Source organism: Toxorhynchites rutilus, chromosome 2, assembly GCF_029784135.1.
Source record: "Toxorhynchites rutilus septentrionalis strain SRP chromosome 2, ASM2978413v1, whole genome shotgun sequence".
In the NCBI taxonomy this organism is placed as follows: Eukaryota; Metazoa; Arthropoda; class Insecta; order Diptera; family Culicidae; genus Toxorhynchites; species Toxorhynchites rutilus.
In genome coordinates this window covers 343,684,360-343,710,020 of record NC_073745.1, presented here as the reverse complement: position 1 = coordinate 343,710,020, position 25,661 = coordinate 343,684,360, and the positions used below count along the sequence as shown (strand labels likewise).

Here is a 25,661-nt window from a genome sequence, read left to right as displayed (position 1 = left end):
ATTACCGTTTTATATCGATTCTATGCTCACTTGGCAAGGTTTTTGAAACCATGATTCATGCTATACTTTATAGAGCTGCACATTCGCTGATATTAGAGGAACAACACGGATTTGTACAGCACAGCTTGCATGATACCGCCGTCGGAAGAGGCGGTATCATGCAAGCAAACCTATGTTCCACTGATTGCCCGGTTAGTTTGAAACATAGGAAACGATCCTTCAGCAAGGTCCGACTAAACTTTAGCAAGCATCGGAAGGTATACATTTGCCCGGTTAGTTTTGACGTAGGACTACGTCTACGTTTTTTTTCTATACCGGGGTGTAAAATCAAAGTTTCGAAAACGAAAGCGTTACGCCGAAGACCGAGATTTTGAGCGTTAATAGCTCCTAAACAACTGAACGAAATGGTATGATAAACACTTCATTCGAAAATTAAATTTTTTCGAGTTCTATACTTGTTACTTTTTGATCCAAAAACTTGTTTCAATAGTCTTAAAATTGCTTTCAAAACAGGCTATTGAAATCACCAATCGGTATATAAGCGAGCGCCGCTCGGAAATCCACTCAGTTCTAATTGAACAGCGATTGGAGCATGCTGTCGCTGTTGTGGTGAAGCTCTTCGTTTATCATGAAAGCGCGGATGAACGGTGTCACCAAGAACCTGTTTGTGCACCTTAGGCCAGACATGAATTCATCAGGAGGAGAGTGATGCCACAAACGGTTTCCCGGGAAGATCTCGAAGCAGCCGCTACACACACACACATACACGCGCGGAATTCTTTACGTTTGGATGCCATTCAGCATCGAGAAAGATCCGGAAAATAATCTGCCAGTTCCTCTGGGAATTTAAAAATACATTCATGTGAAAGAGTTTATTTGAATGTTTTCTATCCATGTAACACTGTAACCAAATATGTTTCAATCAAGTGCTATTAACAGGTGGTTATCGAGTTAGCATAAACCACTGGTGGGTTTCCAGTATCGAGGAAAATGTGGAAATATCTAATCGTTACTGTTACATTTAGAATTTGAATCATAGCAATCAGGATAGTTATCTATACCGTTACCATGTTCGTCGTCCTTAACAACCGTTGTCATGAAAAACTTGTTATTTTGTAAACCATGCGAAAACTTTTCACTTGGCACTGAACCGTTGAGGAAGGCACACGCGATTCCGTTTTCTCCACATTAGGAAGTTTCCAGAACCGGTCACCCAATCAATCGCATCGAATAAAAATAGAGTTTGTTCTTAGAAAGAAATAGTTATAGAATAAATTATAAACGTAAAACCAGTCGTGATTTCTGAAAGAATAAATAAGCCCGTAATATAAGTAACCTGATGAAACATTGGTGCCGTGGACCAGGATTACGGGTGGTGACAATTTTCACTGGTAGTAATCGCGACGCTTTGTTGTGAAAACTAATTTGGATTCCGAGAAAGCAGAAAATTTATGTTGCTGCTGAAATCACACGTGGAAAAATCGTTCCGATTCCCAATATCGACGATATACAGGATTTCAAGTTCCCATTCCCATTTCCCAATCGACCAAGGATTTTGAGGTTATCGTCATTTTACCAAGCTGTTAAATATTTGTACAAGGCCTATCCTTTGGTAGGCACAGGTGAGTGTCTTTCCAATCTTTTCAAGTCCAACAGGAGGTGCTTCCTGGGTCTTTCCGGTTTTTTCAGTTATTCGTGCCAACATGTCGGAGAAGAAGATTCGACAAAAGGAGCTCAAGCGACGCAATGTAATCGATTCCATTCGAAGAATCGAAGATTTCCTGGCAAACTACGATGCAGATCGAGACATAAACGAAGTTGCGATACGTATGAGCAGACTGGATTTATTGATGGAAAATTTCGAGGAGATACAAGGTGAATATGAAACACTCGATGAGAACGAAGAATTTGTTGCGGCAAATTTCGATATCAGAGCAATGGTGGAAGAACAGTTTTTTCGTGTGAAAAGTGGTCTGGTTTCTAAAATCCCTCCCTCTAATCCAAACCCTATACAATCACCAACATCGGTGACTCACAACTCTGGTGTGAAACTCCCAACAATAGTACTTCCGCATTTCGATGGTGATCTGAATGAGTGGCTTACTTTCCACGATTCGTATACCTCTCTCATTCATACATCAAGAGAGATTCCTAACATTCAGAAGTTCCAGTATTTACGATCTGCTCTGAAGGGTGAAGCTTTGAAAATCATAGAATCTTTGACCATAACATCCGACAATTATCCAGTAGCATGGGAAGCGCTGTTGAATAGATATGCAAACAAATATATACTCAAGAAGAAACATTTGCAAGCATTGATAACTCCACCTAAACTTGCCGTCAAGTCCGTACTGATGATAAGAGATGTAGTGGATGAATTCCAACGCCACGTAAAAATACTAAACCAATTGGGTGAGCCTACTGATCAATGGAGCAGCTTGTTGGTACAACTACTCAGCAGCCGAATTGATGAATTAACCTTGAAGGAATGGGAGGATTATGTATCTGGAGAAGAAGAACCATCCTACGACAATTTTATTAAATATTTATCAAGAAAAATACGCACACTCGAATTGTTATCAATAACCTCTCAAGGCGTGCAACCATCATCGCAAGTCAAACAAGTTAACCAATTGAAGCGGAACTCAACATCTACCAATTCACGAGTGAACAGTTATGTATCGACCGATTATAATTTACCAGAGTGCTTTGCTTGTAATCAGCGTCATTTTTTAGTCAAATGTCCCACTTTCGAGAAGATGCAATTGAAGGATCGTCTCAACCTGGTGAACACGAAGAAAATTTGCAGCAATTGTTTTAGGAATGATCATTTTGCTAGAAAATGTCAATCAAAATTCAGTTGCAGAATTTGTCAGAAACGACATCATAGTATGCTACATCCTGGTTTCGAATCGCAAGCGATATCCCGAATTACACCTTTCACAAATTCCAACGTGACCAGTTTCAACAATGATTTCAACGTTTTGACAGCGAATTCCATCCAATCAACCAATCCCAAAGTGACACATTCTGGTGCTAATGTACTGCTCTCAACAGTCGTACTAATTATCCAAGACGGTTACGGTAAACAATATTTCGCTCGGGCACTGTTGGACTCGGGTTCGCAATGCAACTTAATGAGCGATCAACTTTGTCGGAGACTGCGACTAGTTAGGAATCGGACAAATCAACCTGTTTTCGGTATCGGAGCGTCCCCAACAGAAACCTTCGGAAGCGTATACACCAACATAAGTTCAAGATACAGCAATTTCTCTATTCCCTTGGAGTTTTTAGTACTCAGGCAAATCACCACAAATTTACCTACCCATACTATACCAACAACAGAGTGGAGGATCCCCGAGAATATCTTCCTGGCAGATCCCGAATTTAATATATCCAAAGGAATTGAGCTTATTCTCGGAGCTGAATATTTCTTCTCGTTCCTAAAGGGTGGCCGGATACAAATCGGCAATCCATCGCCCGTTTTAATTGAAAGCGTGTTCGGGTGGTTTGCTACTGGAACGGTTATGGTTAACCCTATTATCACATGCCAAATGCATTGTTTTTCAACGATTGAATCTATTGACCGTAATTTGGAGAAATTCTGGCAAATTGAAGACATAGATGCAACTATCCCATCCGCCAATGATGAAATTTGTGAACAATTTTTCCGCGAAACAACAACAAGAGATGTCACTGGTAGATATATGGTCAAATATCCAAAGAAACGTGATATGTCGAAATTAATTGGCGAATCATACTCCCACGCCTTGCGAAGAATGGAAAGTCTAGAACGAAGATTGGATAGAACTCCTGAACTCAAGATAAAATATCACGATTTTATTACCGAATTTATCAACATGGGTCACATGCGAAAGGTATCGGTAAGCGAAGAAATTCCACCGGTGGTCTATTATCTCCCTCACCATCCGGTATTGAACGAATCAAGTACCACCACGAAGGTACGCGCTGTGTTCGATGCTTCGATGAAGTCCAGCACAGGTTATGCTTTAAACGACACACTATTAGTCGGTCCAATAATCCAGGAAGATTTATTAAGTTTAGTTCTCAGATTCCGCAAATACAAGGTAGCGCTAACAGCAGATATAGAGAAGATGTATCGTCAAATTCTAATTTATCCCGACGATCGCCCTCTACAACGTTTGTTATGGCGGTTTAGTAAAGATGATCCGATCAGAGAATATGAATTAACCACAGTGACGTATGGTCTGGCGTCTTCATCATTCCTAGCGACACGAATCCTACATCAACTCTCCGAAGACGAAGGTGAATCGTTTACTCTCGCTACGATGGCTTTGAAAAGGGATTTTTACATGGATGATTTCATTCGAGGTGAAGACAATATTGAGAATGCTAAAAAACTATGCGAACAAATGGATGAGCTACTGAAGCGCGGAGGTTTCCGATTACGAAAATGGTGTTCGAATTATCAAGAAGCTTTGGACGGAATCCCGGAGGAAAATCTAGCCACACAACCTTGTCAAATGTTCGACTCTAAGGAAACAATAAAAACCCTGGGAATATGTTGGGACCCAAAATCCGATCAATTTCGATTAGACATTGAACCAAACGTGAAGGATGGAACGATAACGAAATGCATAATATTGTCAAGCATTGCTCGTTTGTACGATCCATTGGGATTAATTACACCGATAATAGTACGCGCAAAGATATTATTACAACAATTATGGGCACTTTCAATTGGTTGGGATGAAGAAGTTCCACTAGAAATACAGCATAAGTGGACCCGATTTCTCAAAGAGTTACCAGATTTGACTAATTTTCGGATAAATCGATATGCCTTTAATCCAGGAAAGGTGCAATTGCATTGCTTTGCTGATGCATCGGAGCTCTTCTTTCTTTCTTTGTTTTTAAGAGGCTTTAAACTTTTGCAGTTCATTCGCCTCTGCATCGGAGCTCGCATACGGAGCTTGTATTTATGTTAGATCGGAGGCTATGGATGGGAGCGTTAAGATTGAATTATTGACATCAAAATCCAGAGTGGCACCACTGAAAAAACGCAGCATTCCAAGATTAGAGTTATGCGCTGCACAAATAGCTGCTCATTTGTTCACCAAGGTTAGAGCTGCACTGGACACGGAGTTTGCATCAATACATTTTTGGTCAGATTCGATGGTAGTACTCCATTGGCTCCGTTCCCCATCGCAAAACTGGAAGACATTTGTGGCAAATCGAGTGGCAGATATTCAGATGACGACTCATGGCGGAAATTGGAAACACGTACCTGGAGCAAGTAACCCTGCAGATTTGCTCTCAAGAGGAATTACAGTAGAGCAGCTACTGACAAGTGATCAATGGAAACATGGTCCATATTGGTTGAGAGAGGGAGAGGAAAATTGGCCTAAGAATGAAACCAACACCGAACTTCCCGAAGAAGAGCTTGAGCGTAAAACGCACAGCTTGGTAATACAAGCTTCTCCACCATCAAATCCACTTATAACACGTTTTTCATCGTACCACAGAATGATCCGTACGATTGCTTATTGCTTACGATTTATAAATAACGCACGAGGAAAAGATAAGCAGACAGCTACTGTACTTACATTGGAAGAATTACAAACATCGAAGATAACTCTGATAAAAATTTTACAGAACGAATGTTTTAGTCCAGAGATATGCCAACTGAAGAAAGGTCATTCAGTATCGAACCAATCTTCTTTGAAACTGTTAAACCCATTCATAGATTCAACCGGCATAATTAGAGTCGGTGGCCGGCTCAGACTTTCAAATCAGCCATATGCAATGAAGCATCCTATTTTGATACCAGGTTTCCATCATTTCACACGATTGCTTTTGATATCCACTCATCAAAAATTAATCCATGGTGGTGTATCACTCACGCTCGCAACGGTTCGGAACGAATATTGGCCTATAAACGGTAGAAGAGCTGTTCGAAGCGTAATCCGAACATGCTATCGATGTTTTCGCGTTGATCCGAAATTAACCAAACAACCTATCGGTCAACTTCCTACCGCTCGCATTTCTCCTAGTCGACCATTTACGACTACGGGAATTGATTATTGTGGACCGATCTTCGTCAAGTCTCCCAATAGACGCGCTGCACCTACAAAGGCGTATGTGGCATTGTTCGTATGTTTCTGTACTAAAGCAGTACATATAGAGCTAGTAGGAGATTTATCCACGTCATCATTTTTGTGTGCACTACGCCGTTTCGTGGCTCGAAGAGGAAACCCGGAGCATATCTATTCCGATAATGGCACGAATTTTATCGGTGCGAAAAACGAACTCAATGCACTATACCATATGCTCAACGATCACAACGCAACTGAACGTATCACAACCAGTCTCGCAACGAAGGGAATTCAATGGCACACTATACCACCACGTGCACCCAATTTTGGCGGATTATGGGAGTTCGCAGTGAAGGTGGCGAAGCGGCACCTTGTTCGTCAACTTGGCAGCGCAGTACTACCGAGGGAAGACCTGGAGACAATTCTGGTGCAGATAGAAGGCTGCATGAATTCGCGTCCATTAGTCCCACTCTCGGAGGATCCCAACGATTTGGAAGCTCTCACACCTGGACATTTTCTTGTGGGATCTTCACTACAAGCTGTACCCGATATGGATGCTGAAGATGTACCAATCAATCGATTGGACAGATTTCAACTTATGCAGAAAAAGGTCCAACAATTCTGGCAGCAGTGGAAGAACGAGTATCTCAAAGAGCTCCAACGGCAGACTGCAGTGAATCCATCGAAGACCGATTTTCAAGTTGGTCAAATAGTCATTTTACAGGACCAGTCTCTACCACCGACTCGCTGGCCTCTAGCACGGATTGTAGAGGTTCATCCTGGACCGGACAACATCGTACGTGTTGTGACATTACGAACGTCGACTGGAATTTTGAAGCGACCAGTGACGAAATTATGTTTATTACCCTCAACCCAAACTGATACCAATAGTAATTAATGAACTTGTATGAACTGATATTGTAAACGAAATTAATTTTAATGAATAGTGAAATAGTTATTTCAGGTGGCCGGTTTTATGTTACATTTAGAATTTGAATCATAGCAATCAGGATAGTTATCTATACCGTTACCATGTTCGTCGTCCTTAACAACCGTTGTCATGAAAAACTTGTTATTTTATAAACCATGCGAAAACTTTTCACTTGGCACTGAACCGTTGAGGAAGGCACACGCGATTCCGTTTTCTCCACATTAGGAAGTTTCTAGAACCGGTCACCCAATCAATCGCATCGAATAAAAATAGAGTTTGTTCTTAGAAAGAAATAGTTATAGAATAAATTATAAACGTAAAACCAGTCGTGATTTCTGAAAGAATAAATAAGCCCGTAATATAAGTAACCTGATGAAACAGTTACTGAAAATAATCTGCCAGTCTATGGGAATTAAAAAATACATTCATGAGAAAGTTTATTTTAATGTTTTCTATCCATGTAACACTGTGACCAAATACATTTGGTTTTATGATTTTTCAATCAATCGCAATTAACAGGATAGTATATTGTATGCGCCCGCAATCGATTATTGCTCAGTCGCCGAAAGTGCCGAGCTCAGAGAGTCCATTCCCCTCTAGTTTGCCTTCCAAATTGCCATCGTAAACCACGCCTTCTCTCGATTCAATCACGCACAAAAAGCATACTTAAGCGATATTCTGGTGGTGAGACGCATTCATTTTTCATGAGGACATCGACAAGACAATATCGTTGCTGAGGGTGCTGGACGGCGAAGGATCGAGATCTGCTCTGAAACGCAAGCAGTTTGTTTGAAACTGTGAGGAGCACAGAGAAGCCGATCCTTCAGGAGAAGAGAAGGTGACCATCGAAGCAGCCGCTACACACACACATACACGCACGGAATTCTTTCCGTTTGGATGCCATTCAACATCGAGAAAAATCCGGAAAATAACCTGCCAGTTCCTCTGGGAATTTAAAATTACATTCATGTGAAAGCGTTTATTTTGATGTTTTCTATCCATGTAACACTGTGACCAAATATTTTTCAATCAAGTGCTATTAACAGGTGGTTATCGAATTAGCATTAACCACTGGTGGGCTTCCAGTATCGAGGAAAATGTGGAAATATCTAATCGTTACTGAAAATAATCTGCCAGTTCCTCTGAGAATTTAAAAATACATTCATGTGAAACAGTTTATTTGAATGTTTTCTATCCATGTAACACTGTGACCAAATACATTTGGTTTTGTGATTTTTCAATCAATCGCAATTAACAGGATAGCTTCTGAAGATTATTCTTCTTCTTATTCTTCTTCTTATATTTCGTATTTCGTGCATAAAACCTTGTACTTCCAACGTAACGCTCTCGTTTTCGAAGTCCCCCAAATATTCATTTATTCATTCATTCAGAATGGATTCAGATTCAACTTCAAACAAAGGATCACTGAATCAACGATAGTCCTACGTCACCATTGCGGTTATACCATAGATATAACCCACTTTCTGTTTTTGTTTTGAAATATATCATTCATTGCATTTCAAAACTATTGCACCACGATCTGAAGAAATTTACACAATTCTAGGTATTTTGATTTGGACGTTTAGCGCGCAAAATCATCACTCGTATACTCTCCCACGGTATCACAGACCGTCTTAAACACATGATGATTTTCCGCGTCAGAACATGTCTAGCCTACTTGCGACCTTACACTTTTTCTGAGCGATTGTTTCTGTTGCAGTCGTTTTCGGGCGCGATTTTCTCTGGGAACCGTTATGATACATATCATTAGATGGCAAATTTATTCAGAAATTGTTTCGCTTAAAACAGAGTGGATATACTAAAATAATAAGGTGCTCCCTTGGCCGAGTGGTTAGTGTCATAACTAACATGCCGGGTATTCGGGTTCGATTCCCGTTCTGGTCGGGGGAATTTTTCGTCAAAGAAATTTCCTCCGACTTGCACTGTGATCACGCGTATTCTAGAGCTTGCCACTCAGAATGCATTCAAGGCGTGTTATTTGGCATAGAAATCTCAACTAAGTACTAATAAAAATGACGCAAGTAATACTACGTTGAGACGGCGAAGTTCCTCTAGGAACGTTCCATTCCTAGAAGATTGTTCCATTGAAGAAGAAGAAGAAGAAGAAGAAGAAGAATATACTAAAATAAATGAACAAATTAACGAGTATGGGAAGTAGGGGAAGGGTGGTAAAGATGAACTCCTTAAGTAAAAGTTGATTTTATTCGTGAATTTCACAAAAAAATATAGCTATCTCACCACAAATTGATAGTCTAAGTCTTTTTATAATAATTTTTTTTGAGGCAGACATTTTACAAAATGAATGTGTCTGGCATCTTTGAAAAAATAAGAGTGACTCGAGAAAGACGGACACTTGAAGGAAAAAATGGACAGCCGGGGTGGAAAAAAGGACACTAACTGAAAAGTTATATTTTGAAATTCATGTTGATGTAATCAATTAGTAACGAACTTCAAATAGGCCTTAAAATTGATTGAACAAAAAGGCTTGACAAAAATCACATAGAAGAGCCTTGTAATTTTTCTCATTTTTTCAAGCCTAAAATAGCTTCCGGCTTCGGATTAGGTTTTAAAAACCACTAAGCCTTCCATCTGAGTTGGTTTATTTCAACCCTCTGAGCTATCTAATTTGGTTTATTCAACGAATGCTTCAGTCCGTTCTTTCCGCTAGCTCGAATATTTATATTGGTTGTGGTGTTTGTAAAATGCTCATTTGAAAATCTGTAAAAAAAATCAGATCACTGAATTAAATTTTATGGTTGCGGTTAAAAAGCTACATTGCTTATGCAATTTTAGTTTAGCCGTGAAACAATTTCGAAGGTGAAAGTGAAACAATGCTGTACCCAATATTTTAGTTAATCAAAAACTTCTAAAGGTATATGGCAATACTCCTTTTTTTTTGGCTGCTGACAATGTACGATATTAATTCGGGAGTCAATTTTAGGCAACAAAACTGCGATTTTGAAGCACCGACAAAATATTCTTTCTAGATTCGTGACAAGTTTTTCACTGTAAGTGTACTATTTAGGATCTTTTGTGTAAGATCATCCAGTTCTTTCAATAAAATAAATAGTGTATTTAATGAAAAATTAATTTTTTTCTTTCTAAGTCTATATAAAAATACTTTTATTCGCACTAGAAAAATTTCTTTAATTTTTGCATAACCAAAGACGCAATAAAGTGAGTTTACAAGGCAACATCAACATCAAATCCATAATGCGACTCTTCTATGCTTCTATCTATGGAATTCTACAATAAATTCAATGTAAGTCAAATCAAGTAACTAAGTTACTTAAATCAAATCTCCTCCGCCTGCCTGAATAATCAGAGTAAACAAAAACTCAGCAATAACATTCCATGACCACATAGTTGACGTAGGATTACGTTACGATATTTGTTGTATGTTGATTTTGAATATCTCCGAACAAGATGAGATTTTAGATTCGAACAACATCATCGTCATGACAATACCATAATATGACAATACCATAATATCGATCTATTCACTATTCTTTTCTTTCTTGAATATTACCCGGTAGGTTATTTGATTACTCTTCAGTTTCTTCCGAATTCCATTCATGTTGTCTATAGTTGGCTTCTGTGCATGAAAAAAATATAATGCTATAACTGTTCCCGATAATGCGTATACATTCAGCATCTCGAAATTGTTCGGTCATTTCGTTATGAATTTACGAAATGGTCTGCGATTAATTGCTCGATCAGAAAATTCGCAAATTAACTCAACTCCTGATCACACTTTTTTGAAGCTTACGCTTGTCGAATGTTCACAAATGCTACAGTAAGTGTATTTGATAGTTTCGACCACATGATTGTCGAGCTGTATTTATTGGAAATTAACGACGGTTTATGTTGATTATACCAACAATTTTCCATTCAAAATCGGTCGAATCGATTAGAAACGAGTGCGAGTCGGTTCTGAAAATTGCATTCTACTTACTTAAGTTTTTTTTGTTTTGACACGGGCCAATCGCCACATACATGCATACAGTTTAGACGTAATGTATTTAAAAAAAAAAGTCACAGGAGGGTTGTGTCCGAGACACGACCGCATAGTTGACGTAGGATTCCGTTAGGCTAGGGAACTAAAGCTTTCCCTACTTTCATGTATTTGCAATGCCGATTTCCTCCAGGCAACTTGGTTTTGATGTCTCTGTTGGGGAATATATTTCGTTAGGAACAAAAGTTACCCCTACTTTCATGTATTTGCAATGCCGATCTCCCGGGCAGCTTGGTTTTGATATCTCTGTTAGGGAACACATTTCGGTAGGAACAAAAGCTCCCCCTACTTTAATGTATTTGCAATGCCGATATCCCCCAGGCAGCTTGGTTTTGATGGCTCTGTTGGAGAATACATTTCGTTAGGAACAAACTTTTCCCCTACTTTCATGTATTTGCAAAGCCGAATTCCTCCCAGGCAGCTTGATTTTGATGTATCTGTTAGGGAACACATTTTCGATTTTCAATTTGTACCCCAATATGTTCCCGAAAGACGTAATCCTACGTCAAAAATGTGTCCACGTGCAAATTATCTATACCCCCTCACCGTGGATAAGCGTGGACATTTCGTGACCCCTACCCCCCCCCTAAAGTTGTCCATGTGGTATGTGGACATCCCCTATGTGGATTTGCTAGGTTTTTACTTAATGTAATAGCCCGTGCTTAAGTATTTCATTAAGTATCGCAAATTAAATTTACACAGAAAATCTGTCTTCTTAAAATAATGCTGGACAAATATGTTTAGCAGTTATAAGAGCACATACAGTAACATTTTAGAGCGCCGAAGAAAAACACTGAGCAATAAAATCCCGACTTCATGAAGCAATTCCCGACTTTTCCCGATGGATTTTGATTCCCGTTTTCCCCAAATGGGAAAACCTGCTTATTGTTGCTGCGCTCTACGCTGAGAGCATGGTGCCTTCGTTAGAAGCTTCCATCCTGGGCGATCCGCAGCTCTCGCCTTGGCCCAGGTCAAATTTGGGTCGACTCCTTCATCTCGTTTGTGAGGCCTCGTCACCAGGAAACTCTGGGTCTGCCTCTGCTGCGATGTTCTTGCGGGTTCCAGTCTAGTGCTTGTCTGCAAATTTCAGTACCACGAAAGCGTAACGTGTGGCCGACCCACCCCCACTTACGCTCATGGATCTCTGTTAAAATCGGCAACTGATGGCAACGACGATGGAGCTTGTGATTTGATATCCAGTTGTCTGGCCACCAGGCCCGAATTATATACCTAAGGTATCACGAAGACCTGAAGCTTCCGCGCATTCTCTGCTGATACGCCCCACCTCTCACATGCGTAAGAGCGGAGCATCGCATCTACCTTCAGGTTGACCCGGTTAAGGATCACCTTGCACAGGACTTTGAGGACTACACACAGCAGCCTCGTCAGTTGTCGCATTCAGTCAGTTCCCCTTTCTTTGGAACCTTACTAAGGATACCCTGCATCCAGTCGACCGAAAATGTTGTAGTTTCTCAGACCATTTACGAATAAATGATGCAAGATTTCTGCGGATAGTGCGCGGTCAGCTTTGAACATCTCGGTTGATATGCGATCAACCCCCGGAACTTTGTTGGATTTCTACTTCTGATTGCTGCTTCTATCTCTCGCAATGACGGCATCTCTGTTTTGACACGGGAAATACGACTCACTGAAGGCGGCTCACGCTGAGATGTTAGTGACTGGTTGTTCGCGGGTACTTGAAGCAGCTGCTCGTAGTGTTCGAACCAGCGTTTCAGCTGATCAGTGGGGTCGGTTATCAACTGACCAGTCGCGTCTTTCACAGGCATCTCATCCCTGAGATGGCTACCCTACAGACCAAATTACGTTGACCTCAGAATAATTTCGAAAAACGAAACAAGAAAATAAATTTATAATAGTAATGTGAGGCATTTATATACATGTTTTTCCGGCGCCATAATATTTCTAGACTATTACACTTTTTCTGATCTCACAAGAACGCATATAACAAGAACTATGGGGTATCAATACAACACTGTAGCATATTTCGGGATAACAAGGAACTACACACCTATAAACTTGTTTCGATGTCTCAAACGTGAGTTTACTAAGGAAACATAAAACAAACGTAAATCTGTTGTATGAACGGTTTTGTCCACTGACAATGTCAAACATTAACCTGTTTTATTACTCTAATAAAAACTATGAAAATATATTACAGACGAAGGAACAAAAAATAAGTTCGGAGAGCTATTGGTCGTGGCAAACGTGGAATAAATACGAAAATACGATTCGCTTGCATACGAATGAATATCACCACTGAACAGGCAAGTTGCTTTCTATGCGCTTTCGTTTATAGTGTCCATGTTTTCCTTATTATCTTCCCATTCCACGTCATTACCCATCTGGAGAAGAAATTAAACATTATTCCTGCCAAAACAATGTCGATTAAATAATCAAACCTTGGTTAAGATGTTTGATATTTGCAGTTCCTTAAATCGTTCCCGATCCTCTTCAAACACGTTACACCGCGAGGCCAATGGAGTGGAGTTCCTAACTTCATCGCCGTGTAAGCTGTTGTACAGTACACTAACTTCTTCGTTATCCTGAAAGTGAAATCATGGAAGTTATTGGTGAAATAGCCCGATATAGTAAAGTTAGTATCACCTCCTGAATCGTAATGGAAGTGTCCTGATCCATCATACCTCGCTCACGCCAAAATCGTCGTACGATTCGATCGTGAGGTGACGTCGTGGCCAAATCCCTCGCATAGCTAATCGTTTTTCGTACGGGCGTCTGGCCGGTTGGTTGATACAGCGATAACTCCTCCTGGTGGAATCGATTCACCTGATCTGTTAATTCTGTCAGGTTGGCATTCGTCTGGCTCTGGTAGGATGTGATGTTTCGTTGGAGTTGTTTGTTCAGTGAAAGTGTGGTACTTCGCAAGTCAGAGTTCGCAACGTGTTCCAGGCCCAGTGAATGGTTGAGGGATTGTAGCCGCGTTTGAAGGCTACTAGTGAATTCCGATTGGTTCTGTTCGAACTGGGAACCGAATTGTTGCCATTGCTTACGTGAATAGTCTTCGGCACTTGCGAGGGCAGAATTTTGCTGAGCAACTGTATCTTTCAGCTGATTGCTTAGGGTTTCTACGGTGTGAACAACGTTATGATGTAATTGGCCTTGTGCTACGGACAGGTGTTCCTGTGCGATAGATTCCAATTGTTGTCTGCTATTTTGCATACAGTTTGCAGACGCATTTTGACATTCGATGGTTCTATCAACAATTGCGTCACTAGTTCTGATTAAAACTCTTGCAGAATCCTTCGTGTTGCCAAGCTTTTGAATGACCGTCTCCAAACTGTTCAAATTTGCTTCCTCAGATCGGAGTTCATCGGACATGGCGTCGTAGAATTCCTTTAAACGTTTCATCCGAGCTTGATTACTCAATTTCTTAGTTTTGACAAAGTTAACGATTTGGCTCTGACTATCTTCGAACTGCACAATCAGCTGATCCATGTCTCGTAAACCACTTTTCTGTTCTAAGCAGCACTGCAGACTTTGCTTATGGAATTCCTGATTTGCCTTCAGGGTGGCATCAAGCATTTGCCTTTGCTGCTCATACTGTTCGGTGAGAGTTTTCCTCAACGATTGGATATTAGCTGCCAGTGTCGTTCGGAGAGATTCATTCACATTGTTAATGATTTCCGCAAATGATTGTACCGCCTTGAGCTGTTCGGAATTCCAGTTTAAATGATCGTCCCGAAATGTACTAACTAGAGTGGATCCTTTGGACAGCATACTCTGCGAGTACGATTCAAGTGCTGTGATCTGCTTTAAGGTGTTCTGTTGTCGGCATTCTTGGTTTGCCACATAATTATCTAAACAGATAGGCATTATTTAAACACATATAGCAGATGACGAAAATGGAAAATGGTTATAATAATTGTTATCCATGGCTATTACGTTAAGGCAATATTCCAGAATTTTGAAAAAAATAAAGAAAAAATTTCTTCATATTTCTGAAGTTTGGGCGTTTAAGAATACAAGAAAAGACTTTTCGAGAATACTATTATTTGCCCATTTACCAGTTTTACCAATGAACTTCAAACGCATTTTTCTCGGAACTAGTTTTTTCAAACTGGCGTACACGATATCTCAAGTTTTATGTCGATTTATGTCGAATTCATATGTAATTCAAAATTTAAAAAATAGTAATTTTTTAATTTCACTATATTCGAAAAATCAAGAAATATAAAAAAACGTTTTTAAACCGCATTTTTGTCCACAAACTGTCGCTATTTTGTCAAAAAACATATTTTGACTTTTTCGAGGAAAGCAGCATCTTTCATAATTTGGAATCTGTTCAATTTTTGTTTCAGATAACCAGAAAAGCTGGAATCGCGTTGGCCATTTTTAAAACCCCTCACTTCATCAGTTTGTAACTAGGACAGAAATACCTATTATCGCAATAGTACCTATTATAGTTATACGTGTTAGTTTTTTATTAGTTCAGGAAACAAATCTTATTTTATCTCTTTGTCGATTGTGGTACTTGATGCCATGCGAAACAAATTTCTTTTGTCGAAAAATCTATTTTAACAATAGTGTGTTCCCTTCTTAGCATTTTGCTAAAGATTGTGATCAAAATAAGATTTTCATGCCGTGAAGCGGCTGTTTTGATGCAAATACCGGATACCGGATATTAGAAAAGAAAACTATAATTTCTCATCAACAGAAGATAAGTTATAACAAAATAGTTTCAGAGAACAGTAGTGAACACTACTGCAAGGAGCTGAAAGATAAGCAAAATTTTTCAGTTGAGGGTACTGCTTAGAGTTTAAAGGATCGTGATTGCGAATTCATTTTGAGGGGAGTCATTTCAATATGCAATGAAGTCCATTCAACAGAGAAGAATGAAATGAGATAGTCGAGCCGTAGAGTGAGATAACAACTAAACGTCCGAATGACTGTTGAGTCATGTTGACGGAGAAACTGCTGGAAGAAGCCAAAACTCATTTCCAATCGAATACGAAGGCGAATTTCTTCATAGTCCCCTGACTATCCTCAGTTGAATATGATTTTGCCGAGCCCTGCTTGTATGTAATCTAGGTATCCAGGTGGGCACAGGCGTTTCATTAAGTTACCATGGTACATAATACCAGGGTGTTTGCGTTCAGACCCTACAGATTGATTCCAGTGTCAAATGTAATGAATCAGATTAGCCGCTTTTTGGAAATCCAGGCGGGTGCCGCCTAAGGGACCAGGAGCGAGGCTCTTCTGTCTTTGCTAGGAAATTATGAGTCAGCCACGTATGCCCGATACGAAGACGTGAGAGAATTCGCTGCTCATATGTGTTGTCCATTTGTTCATTGATGCTTTAATATTACGAAACTGCAAGGGACGCATTATTACCTCTCATCTGTTCTGGGATGTTTAATTTTTCCACCCTCCACAGCTTTGAGGATGCTAGCCGAATCTGAACAAACTGCGACGCTATTAGCATCGATAATGCTCTCTAATGCCAACTTAATGGCATTGGGAACTCTAAAGCTGGTTTTAGCATTATCATCGAGTATCCCAATCCTCCACGTAATACTAGGAGCGACGGCATCCCAGGCTCTAGAAGAGCAACGACTTAACCGCAGCGCCGAGGTATCAAGCGGTAAGTTGTCTGGGTACTATTCCCACTTAACGAATGCATTAACCATTCTCCGCACGCATATCATCTCAAATGGTGGTTCACCTTATTCCAGCTATGTAGAAGACTGTTAATAGCGCAATTTCAAAATTATGGGTATTCCATAATCATAAGCTGATTCCATTCTTGAATATTTTCGCATTGAGATTAAAATACAAAATTCTATTGATCAAGACTCCAAGGAATTTAGAGCTATTCATTCTGGGATGACTTTGACAATCATAAATATGGGAGCTCATTGCGCACTCCTGGCGCGTCGTCTCATCGTTAGAATATATTGATTTCTCACTAAAAACCATAAACCCTACTTCGTCTGCCCGATACTCTCTTAATTGTGCTTTGCAATCGATTCCTGGCCTTCATTCCATCAGGGATGGAATCGAAAATCGAGTTTTCAGCAATTTTCTCACTAGAGAGGCAATCCCCAACTGAATAATATGAAGAGAATCCGCGAAGCCCGTCTAAAGGCGGGCTTGGGCTGTAGAGGGTTAATAATGTCTAGAAGTACACAGGTATAATAAGGGTATTCATAGTCAATCCAAAACAAGGCTGGCGGTTGGACTTGTGCTCTGGTGGACCACTTGGTTGCAACGACCTCGTCGGGACCGTATCGGCTCTGTGGCGGACATAACTGAGTATTGGCTTGTCGTTTGACATTGTAATTTTTTGAACTTATGCTGAACTTTGCTAAACTGATTTCAATGTTGAGAAAAAATAAATAAATTATCTTTTAGATAACTCGTCTTGCTCAAACCTCTGTAGGGGAAGGAGGCGGGACCATCATCATCATCACAGGTGCTAACATGGGAGGGCTTGAAATGCTTATGGAGCTCTACTAAGTAGTTTTTGACTCCCCTACTAGCCAAAATGCCGTTCGTTCAAGAGTTTCGCACCTCAGTCAGTCTTCTGTTGACCATCTTTTCCATTACTTTCCCTTCGCAACTGCGTAGCGTTATGGGCATACAGCCTCTATCTATGTTGTCTCTTTGAACTTAGGTGGCGTCGAGAGAAGCTTTCGCACCCGCGGCGGAAGAGTTCATTTGCACCTCCCCACTCGCCGGAAAAGTCGAAACATTCATATCAAGGGTGGAAGTGTCCTTCCGAAGCGAATGAGTCGATTGACACCCCGCAAAATTGGTTCAATCTGCACCATTAGAACCGTGCACCCGGGGGCGGGCACCCCACACCCTCCACCCACACCACCCTCAAGTTCGTAAGTAATTCAAGAGCAGAGGTTCTTATAAGTTATTCTACAATGAGACAAACATGACAAAAATATCGATCAGAGCGATCAGAGTTGACATTCCAATCGCCATGGGCGATCCGATATTTCCTGGCGACGTTCCTGAGGTTCCCACTCGAGAGATTTCGGCGTTTGTAAACTACCGGAGGAAAAATCAACTAAATCTTCATCATCGGCTGTGATGCCAACGCTCATCACACACTGTGGGCAAACACCAACAATTACAGGTGAATACCTTCTAGTATTTCTTTCGTCAAACAACATAGATATTGCTAACAAAGGAACTGAACCAACATTCATAAACGCAATCAGACAAGAAGTCTTAGACCTAACGCTGTGTGGCCCGGTTATTCTTGACAAGATTCATAACTGGCACGTTTCCGAAGAGGCGTCTTTGTCTGATCATAGGCACATTATTTTTGAATGGGATGGTGGCATGATAGTTTAGCGAGAATACCGAGATCCAAAAAAAAACCAAATGGGATCGGTATTCCCTTGAACTCGAGTCAAAAGCTCTAAACTCAAAAATACGGTCGATTCAGCAGCTTGAATCAGCTTCAAAAGAATTAAACGAAACGATAGTCTCTGTCTGCAACATTAATTGTCCACTAATAAAAGTTACTTCGACAAGGAACGTTCCTTAGTGGAACAAGAGGCTCGAACAGCTTTGCAAAACAGTGCGGAAACTGTTTAATAAAAGTAATTTTCACCCTAAATTGGACAAACCAAGATCGTTTACCCTACTATGTCCACCATAACAGTCAAACAATAAGCCGTGAAAACTCACCCCAATCACTGGTTATCGAGTTGCTGATTTGAAATGAGCTATGTGTAAGCTCTGAGACACTTCCCTGCATGACTGTCAACCGATTCTTCAATTGCTCCACGAAACGTTCACAAACAGTTTGATTTTCCTCGTCGGTGGCTTTCCTTCGATCGATTGTACTCTAGAAATATCACAAGATTAGAATATTTTCCCAAGCTTAGACACGATAACCAACATGTAATCCCTCTGTATCACTTTGAACCGTGTCAACTACTTTCATTAGTTCCTTTGCGTGATTTGTCAGTTTATTTTCGGTCTTCATATGATGTTCAAGAATAACCTTCTTCTCGGTGTATCGTCGCTTGGTTTTGTTCAAATATCGCTTCGATGTGGTTAATTCATGCTTCGTATTGACCAAATTATCCTCCACTTTCCGCAACTGCTCTTCCTTCTCGAACAAATGAAGGCTGACCTCTTTGAAAATGGTTTCCTTTTTAGCAAGATCCTCTTTGAGTAGCTTTATGAGGACTACCTTGTCGTTCAACTCCTTGGTAGTGGCTTCCGATTTATATAGCATTTCGTTATAGGTTTCCTCCGGCAGATATATTCCGTTCTTATCGCGAGTAGCTGTCAGTTCCCGCTTTAAGCGGTCAATTTCCTCCGTGTACTCTTTGATAACGGTCTTTTTCGATAGTTTTTGATTCGCTTCCGGCTTGTTTTGTATATTTTTAGCCCGGTGGGCGTATTCCAGCGTGCTCATCGTTTCTTCGAAATCCTTATGCCCAGGAGAGATTGTCGCAATAATTGACGTTTTGGTGCGACCGCCTAACGATTCCTGCAACAAACGGGTGAGTTTCGACTCACGATAAGGTATGTGGGGCGTTCGTTCCACAAGTGCCGTAATCACTCGACCCAGTGTCAATAGTGACTGATTAATGTTCACCGTTTCTCTCGTTCGTATGCCCTTCTCATTGCCAGCCTTGGTAATGTTCTCACTTCCGGCCAAATCGACCAGATTTAGTTTACCGATTTTCAACAGCTCCTCGCCATCGATTCCGTTTTCTTTGATGTGAACGATGATCGAGAAAATAGTGTGCGAGCGGGATGATTGGGCGTTCATTAGAGTGGACGCCGTTCGACGACGTTCCTGGCCCTTGCCCAACAGCTTGTACACGTCATCCTTGCTGTGGACGGGGATTTCCTCCAAGCCTGGAAAATGGCAATTCAAAATTTCAACTGATCAGATGAAATGAGGCAAAATAGGACTTGATCTTGCAGTTACCTTGTACGATAACGGACCCCTTTTTGTTGACATCGTCATAAATACGAATCTTGACCGTATCGTCTGTAGACAACAAATCGCACAGTTCTTCATTGTACAGCTCCAAATAGGAAATTCGCATCGAGAACTCAAGCTCTGTCATTCGTAGCTCATCAAATAAATGATTCACCGCTCGGGGAATGATGCCCGTCTTCGTGTCGTCCTCCCATCCGGCACTCAGCTCGGGTTGTTCCTCACCGACCATCGTGTAAGTCTTTCCCGTACCAGTTTGGCCGTACGCAAACACGGTACAATTGAATCCGGACAGAACTTCCTCGATATAGGGAGCTACCACGGCATGGTAAACTTCCGGTTGCTTCGAGTAGACATCAAACGCTCGATCGAATGTGAACTTTTTCGAATTTCTCGAGTCGAGAAAAATTGGTTTCAGGAGCAGCTCATGATGCGATATCACTTCAACGATTTGCTGCGAGCGGATTAATTTCTCTCGAGTATTTGTAGGTCTGTAACATAATAAACTCGCATTAATCCAAAAGGACACTTAAAAACAAAATAACGCACCTGACACGAAGATAAACCTGTACATTTTGATTGCATTTCAGCGATTTGCCGTTGCTTGTGTCGATCCCATTGCTTGCATTCATATTACTCATGGTTCAGAAAAAATGCACTCAATTACAATTAAGCTGTTATTTCTTAGAAATCGAAACTCAATGTACCCTAAGTTTCCCACAAAAACAACACGCAACTTCAACTCTGATGTTTAATCTTATTTTCTATTTTTTAAACAATACAAGCGAAACGACTATTTGAAACCGTTTGATTTTACGATTGCGAGTGTGCTTCTCTCAACTTGAATAAATTCATTTTGCATGCTACCAACCTTGAAGCGTACCAAAGGAACGGCTGCCAGATCGGCCAAACGAATATACAGGGTGCAATTAATTTTATTATATCAGTTAACTTTATTTTACTTTTTTTTATTTATCATATTTTACAACGTGGATTCAAGTCTTTTTTATGTTACGATACGATTTGGATTGTTAAGATAGTTAAGATTTTTGTTAGAGTTGTTAAGCTACACAAAATGTCTATATATCTATCTATATATATAACAATGGAGTGATGTCTGTCTGTCTGTCTGATTCTTATAGACTCGGAAACTACTGAACCGATCGACATGAAAATTGGTATGTAGGGGTTTTTGGGGCCGGGGAAGGTCTCGTGATATTTTGAGACCCCTCCCCCCTCTCTAAGGGGGGGCTGCCATACAAATGAAACACAAATTTCTGCATTACTCGGAAATTAACCAAGCAAACGAAACATGGCATGTGAAAGTTTTAGGGTGCAATAAATGTTTCTATGATGGTTAGACAGTTCTTCCCTATTTTGAGACCCCCCCGTCGTTGTTACGTGAATCCACCCCTACAGTATGCGCAGGAGGTGAACCCACCCCTGATGATGTTAGGAGAACAGAAAACGAAGAAACAATTTTCATTCCAAAGTAACGTTCAGTTTAATAAAGACGTATAAAATAGTCTCCGCGGTTACGTGTAATTAAATTCGTTTTTCCCGTTTCCGCTGCGTAGTTGTTCCTACTCTGCCGTTGGTCCGCCAATAGGTTATGGGCCCAGAGTAGAAGAAGTGAAAATTTAGATAAATTGCGGTACGGAAGTCGCGTTCTTCGTCGCGAGTGTTTAGTCGTTTACCCATGAGTGCGGAAGAAAAAAGAAGATGGCGGACGGACAACGTTTCGCGGTGCCAAAGCTAACGAACCACAACTATCAAGCGTGGAAATTTAAAATGGAGATGCTTCTCATTCGGGAAAAGCTTTGGAGTGTGATTGTGGACGCGAAACCGGAGCCGGTGACAGAAGCATAGACGGAAGCGGATTCGACAGCTCGTGCTACGATTGGTCTGTGCATTGATGACAGCCAAGCGAGCTTAGTTCGTGCGTGTACCAGTGCGAAAGCTGCCTGGGAAGCCATCAAAAATTACCACGACAAAGGGTCGGAAGTGTATTTGTTGAAGAAGTTAACCCACTTGGAGCTAGCGGAAGGAGGTAACATGGAGAACCACTTGCAGGATTTCACCGATTTGCTGCAGCGCATTGCGGACATTGGTGATCAGATTCCCAAAAAGTGGCAAGTTGCGATGCTGCTATGCTCGTTGCCGGAGTCATACGATGCTTTAGCAACTGCCCTGGAGCAACGGTCTGCCGACGAGCTGACGCTAGAGTTAGTGAAATCTAAGCTGCTGGCAGAAGCTGAGAAGAGACGCGGACGATCCGAAGGTGCTGCGGCTGGTGGCGGAAAAGCATTGCTAACGGAGCATCATCACAATCGTCGAAGCTGTGGTGGTGGAGGTAGCGGTGTAAACAAAGAAAGTCGTGTGTGCTACCACTGCAATAAACCGGGTCATCTGAAGAGGAATTGCCGTCTTCTGCAGAAGGAATTCGGAAAGAAGAAGGAAAATACCAGACAGCACAAGAAGGAAGAAGATCCCAAAGTGAAGAAAGTGCAGAGCATGGAGGGACCGGTTGCATGGATCGTCGGTCAAGGTGAGCCGGCTAATTGGTTCGTCGACAGCGGTGCGTCGCGCCATATGACAGGCGATCGGAACTTCTTCAAGATTATAAAGCCGTCGAAGGGAATGAACGTAACGCTGGCTGATGGTGAAAAGGCGGAAGTAGCAGGTATCGGAGATGGGACGATCATTGTTATCAACGGATACGGTGATGCGGTCGAAATTGCCGTGGCGGATGTGCTGTTCATACCGAAGCTGACGAGTGGACTTATTTCAGTGAGTCTGATAAGAAGTCGGATGATGATGAAGAGAATTTGCTGGAGTTCGACACTGCCGAAGATATTTTTTACGGACAGGAGGAGTTAGCCGAACCCATAGAGGACCAACAACAAAATGAAGCGGAAGCCGAACGCGGAGAGGTTCCCCGTCGTTCGACAAGAGGTGAATTACCAGCGAGATTTAACGATTACGTGCTTGGTTTGGCTACGATAGATTGCGGAGAACCAACAACATTCGAAGAAGCTACGACGTGCAAGGAGAAGAATGACTGGATGAAGGCGATCAACGAGGAATACAAGTCTCTCATTTCCAATAACACTTGGGAGCTAGTAGATCCACCGAACGGTTGCAACGTCATAGGCTGCAAATGGATTTTTAAGAAAAAGTTAGATGCGGCTGGGAATGTCGACAGGTTCAAGGCCAGGCTTGTAGCCCAAGGATTTGGTCAGCGCTACGGTTGGGATTACGAAGAAGTTTCAGCCCCCGTTGCTATGCAATCTACATTTCGTGTATTACTTACCATAGCCGGACACCAGAAATTACAGGTTAAACATTTAGATATAAAGACCGCGTACTTATACGGAACGCTGGAGGAAGTGATTCACATGCGCCAACCGAAAGGTTTTGTAATTCCCGGGAAGGAGCACCAAGTTTGTAGGCTTCACAAAAGTATGTATGGTTTGAAGCAGGCCGCGAGGGTGTGGCATAAGACCATGACTGCAATCCTGAAAGATTTAATTTTCGAGCAATGTTTGTCGGACACATGTTTGTTTCGGAAGCGTCTGGAAAATGACCAGTGGATATTTCTGCTAATATATGTGGATGACATCGTGATCGTTTGTAAACACTGTGTTGCCATGTCGACAATGGAGGCCGAGTACGTGGCCGTATCAGAGGCGGTGCACCAAGCAGTGTGGTTACGATCGCTGCTAGAAGAAATGAACCAGAAGCAGATCAACGCAACGATTATATTTGAGGACAACAGAAGCTGCTTGGACTTTGTCTCTCTTGACTACCAGAAGAAGAGATCCAAGCATATCGACACACGGTTCCATTACACCAAGAACTTGTGTTCGTCTGGAGTGATAAACCTAAAATATTGTTCATCAGAAGACATGATCGCGGACATCCTCACATCCTCACATCCTCACTAAAACTAAAGGGGGGGGCTGCCATACAAATGAAACACAAATTTCTGCATTACTCGAGAATTAATCAAGCAAATGAAACCAAATTTTGCATGTGGAGGTTTTAGGATGCAATAAATGTTTCTATGGTGATAAGATACTCCTTCCCCCTCTCTTAGAGGGGGCTGCCATACAAATGAAACACAATTTTTTGCATTACTCGGAAATTAATCAATCAAACGAAACCAAAGTTGGCATGTGAAAGTTTTAGGGTGCAATAAATGTTTCTATGATGGTTAGACAGTCCTTCCCCCACTCAAAGGGGTGGCTGCCATACAAATAAAACATAAATTTCTGCATTACTCGAGAATTAATCAAGTAAATGGGTGGGACGAAGTTTGCCGGGTTAGCTAGTAATATATAAAAATCTCATGTCATAGTGTTTGTTATTGAACTCCTCCAACAAGCCTCGACTGATTCTGATGAAACTTTGCACAAAAAGTATGGTGAGCAGCCGGGTGCTATGATTGCTATGATCGTTAGCAAAATCTCAAGCAGAACTGTCAGTGGGATACCCAATTCATATGAAAACAAAGGGAAAATGTCAGTGGGATACCCGATATGTTGGCTCCTGTCAGTTCATTGGGGGTTCTCTAAGGACGTCACCCACCTGATGGAAACGAGTAACTCGTTTCGAGATAATTCAAACTCGAATCGATTTGATTTTAGTGTTATGTATCTTTTTCGAGTTAATATTTTCAGTGTACTAAATTTGTAGCAAAATTTGTCTCGAAGAGAAATGTCAATTTTTTGGGTTTGTTAACAAAGCAAACTTCGCGGCTATTGCAAATATCAAAGCCGAAAAACAAATTTCATTTGATATTAGATTAGAATTGTGATTAAAAAGAAAAGATCCGCGAAATGGTTTTTGTTGACAGCAATAGAGAAGAAGAGAACACGCTTATTCTAAAGAGACGGGAGTTGAGGGATAAAAACTACTTTCTTTCGCTAAGTGAAAATGAGTGAGTTTGTCTTACATATGTATCCGATTTAAATGAGAATAATTATTCTTTTGTTTGAAGGTTTCGGCTGTATATCTGACTTACGCCCTTATTCTCATTTACAGCCGTATCCGTATATTCATTCGTCGGATACGATGCGTCGTCAGAGAAAAAGCTATTCTGATTTACGGCCGTATTTCTGTGTACTAGATTTCTTTGGGTGACCTGTTTTATCGATGACAGATGTCATTTTTACACTTCTGTTTTGTTTTGATTTGAGTTTCGGTTAGGAACATCGGAGGTCAAGGTGAAATTATGACGATATTCCAGCTGCTTTACAGAATTGTTCCAAGCAAAAATTCAAAGCATATCCAAAGACATTCGACGTTCCACTGGTAAAATCTATTAAAAATAAAAAAATTCTATTGTAGAAGGGAGCAATTTATAATGTGACATGAAGTTCGAACTGAAGGAGTTGAGCAAACACAAACGTCTCGAGTATCGCGACTTGTGTACGACACCTGTGGATTGTCTATCAAGCAGAAATTTTCCCTCGAAACTCACAGGAAGCGACACGAGGATGTGCGTCAGTTCAAATGTGAATATATGGAGTGAATTTATGGAGTACAATAGTGTACTACACTCGTCCGGAAATGTTGCTCCACGTGCAACAAGTCCACCTGAATGCTTTCCAAGTGAAATGTCCTGACTGCGGGCTTAGCTTCAAGACGAAATAAATA

General features: G+C 41.0%; 2 protein-coding genes across 2 annotated transcripts; one reads left to right on the top strand and one right to left on the bottom strand.

Annotated features, from left to right (window-relative positions):
* The first annotated feature begins 1,703 nt into the window (after nt 1-1,703).
* LOC129767168 (uncharacterized) lies at nt 1,704-6,972 on the top strand. Its single transcript, XM_055767791.1, has 2 exons — nt 1,704-4,507; nt 6,033-6,972. Exons 1-2 carry the CDS (start codon nt 1,704-1,706, stop codon nt 6,970-6,972), a joined length of 3,744 nt encoding a protein of 1,247 aa, XP_055623766.1.
* Nucleotides 6,973-12,908: 5,936 nt separating this feature from the next.
* LOC129770543 (kinesin-like protein Klp61F) lies at nt 12,909-20,845 on the bottom strand. The gene is made up of 7 exons (XM_055773439.1): nt 20,550-20,845; nt 19,989-20,491; nt 18,942-19,915; nt 18,728-18,887; nt 13,667-14,877; nt 13,462-13,605; nt 12,909-13,404 (listed from the first exon to the last, which is right to left on the bottom strand). The coding sequence occupies exons 1-7, from the start codon at nt 20,639-20,641 to the stop codon at nt 13,339-13,341; spliced, it is 3,150 nt and encodes a 1,049-aa protein (XP_055629414.1). The 5' UTR covers nt 20,642-20,845; the 3' UTR covers nt 12,909-13,338.
* Nucleotides 20,846-25,661: the final 4,816 nt, after the last annotated feature.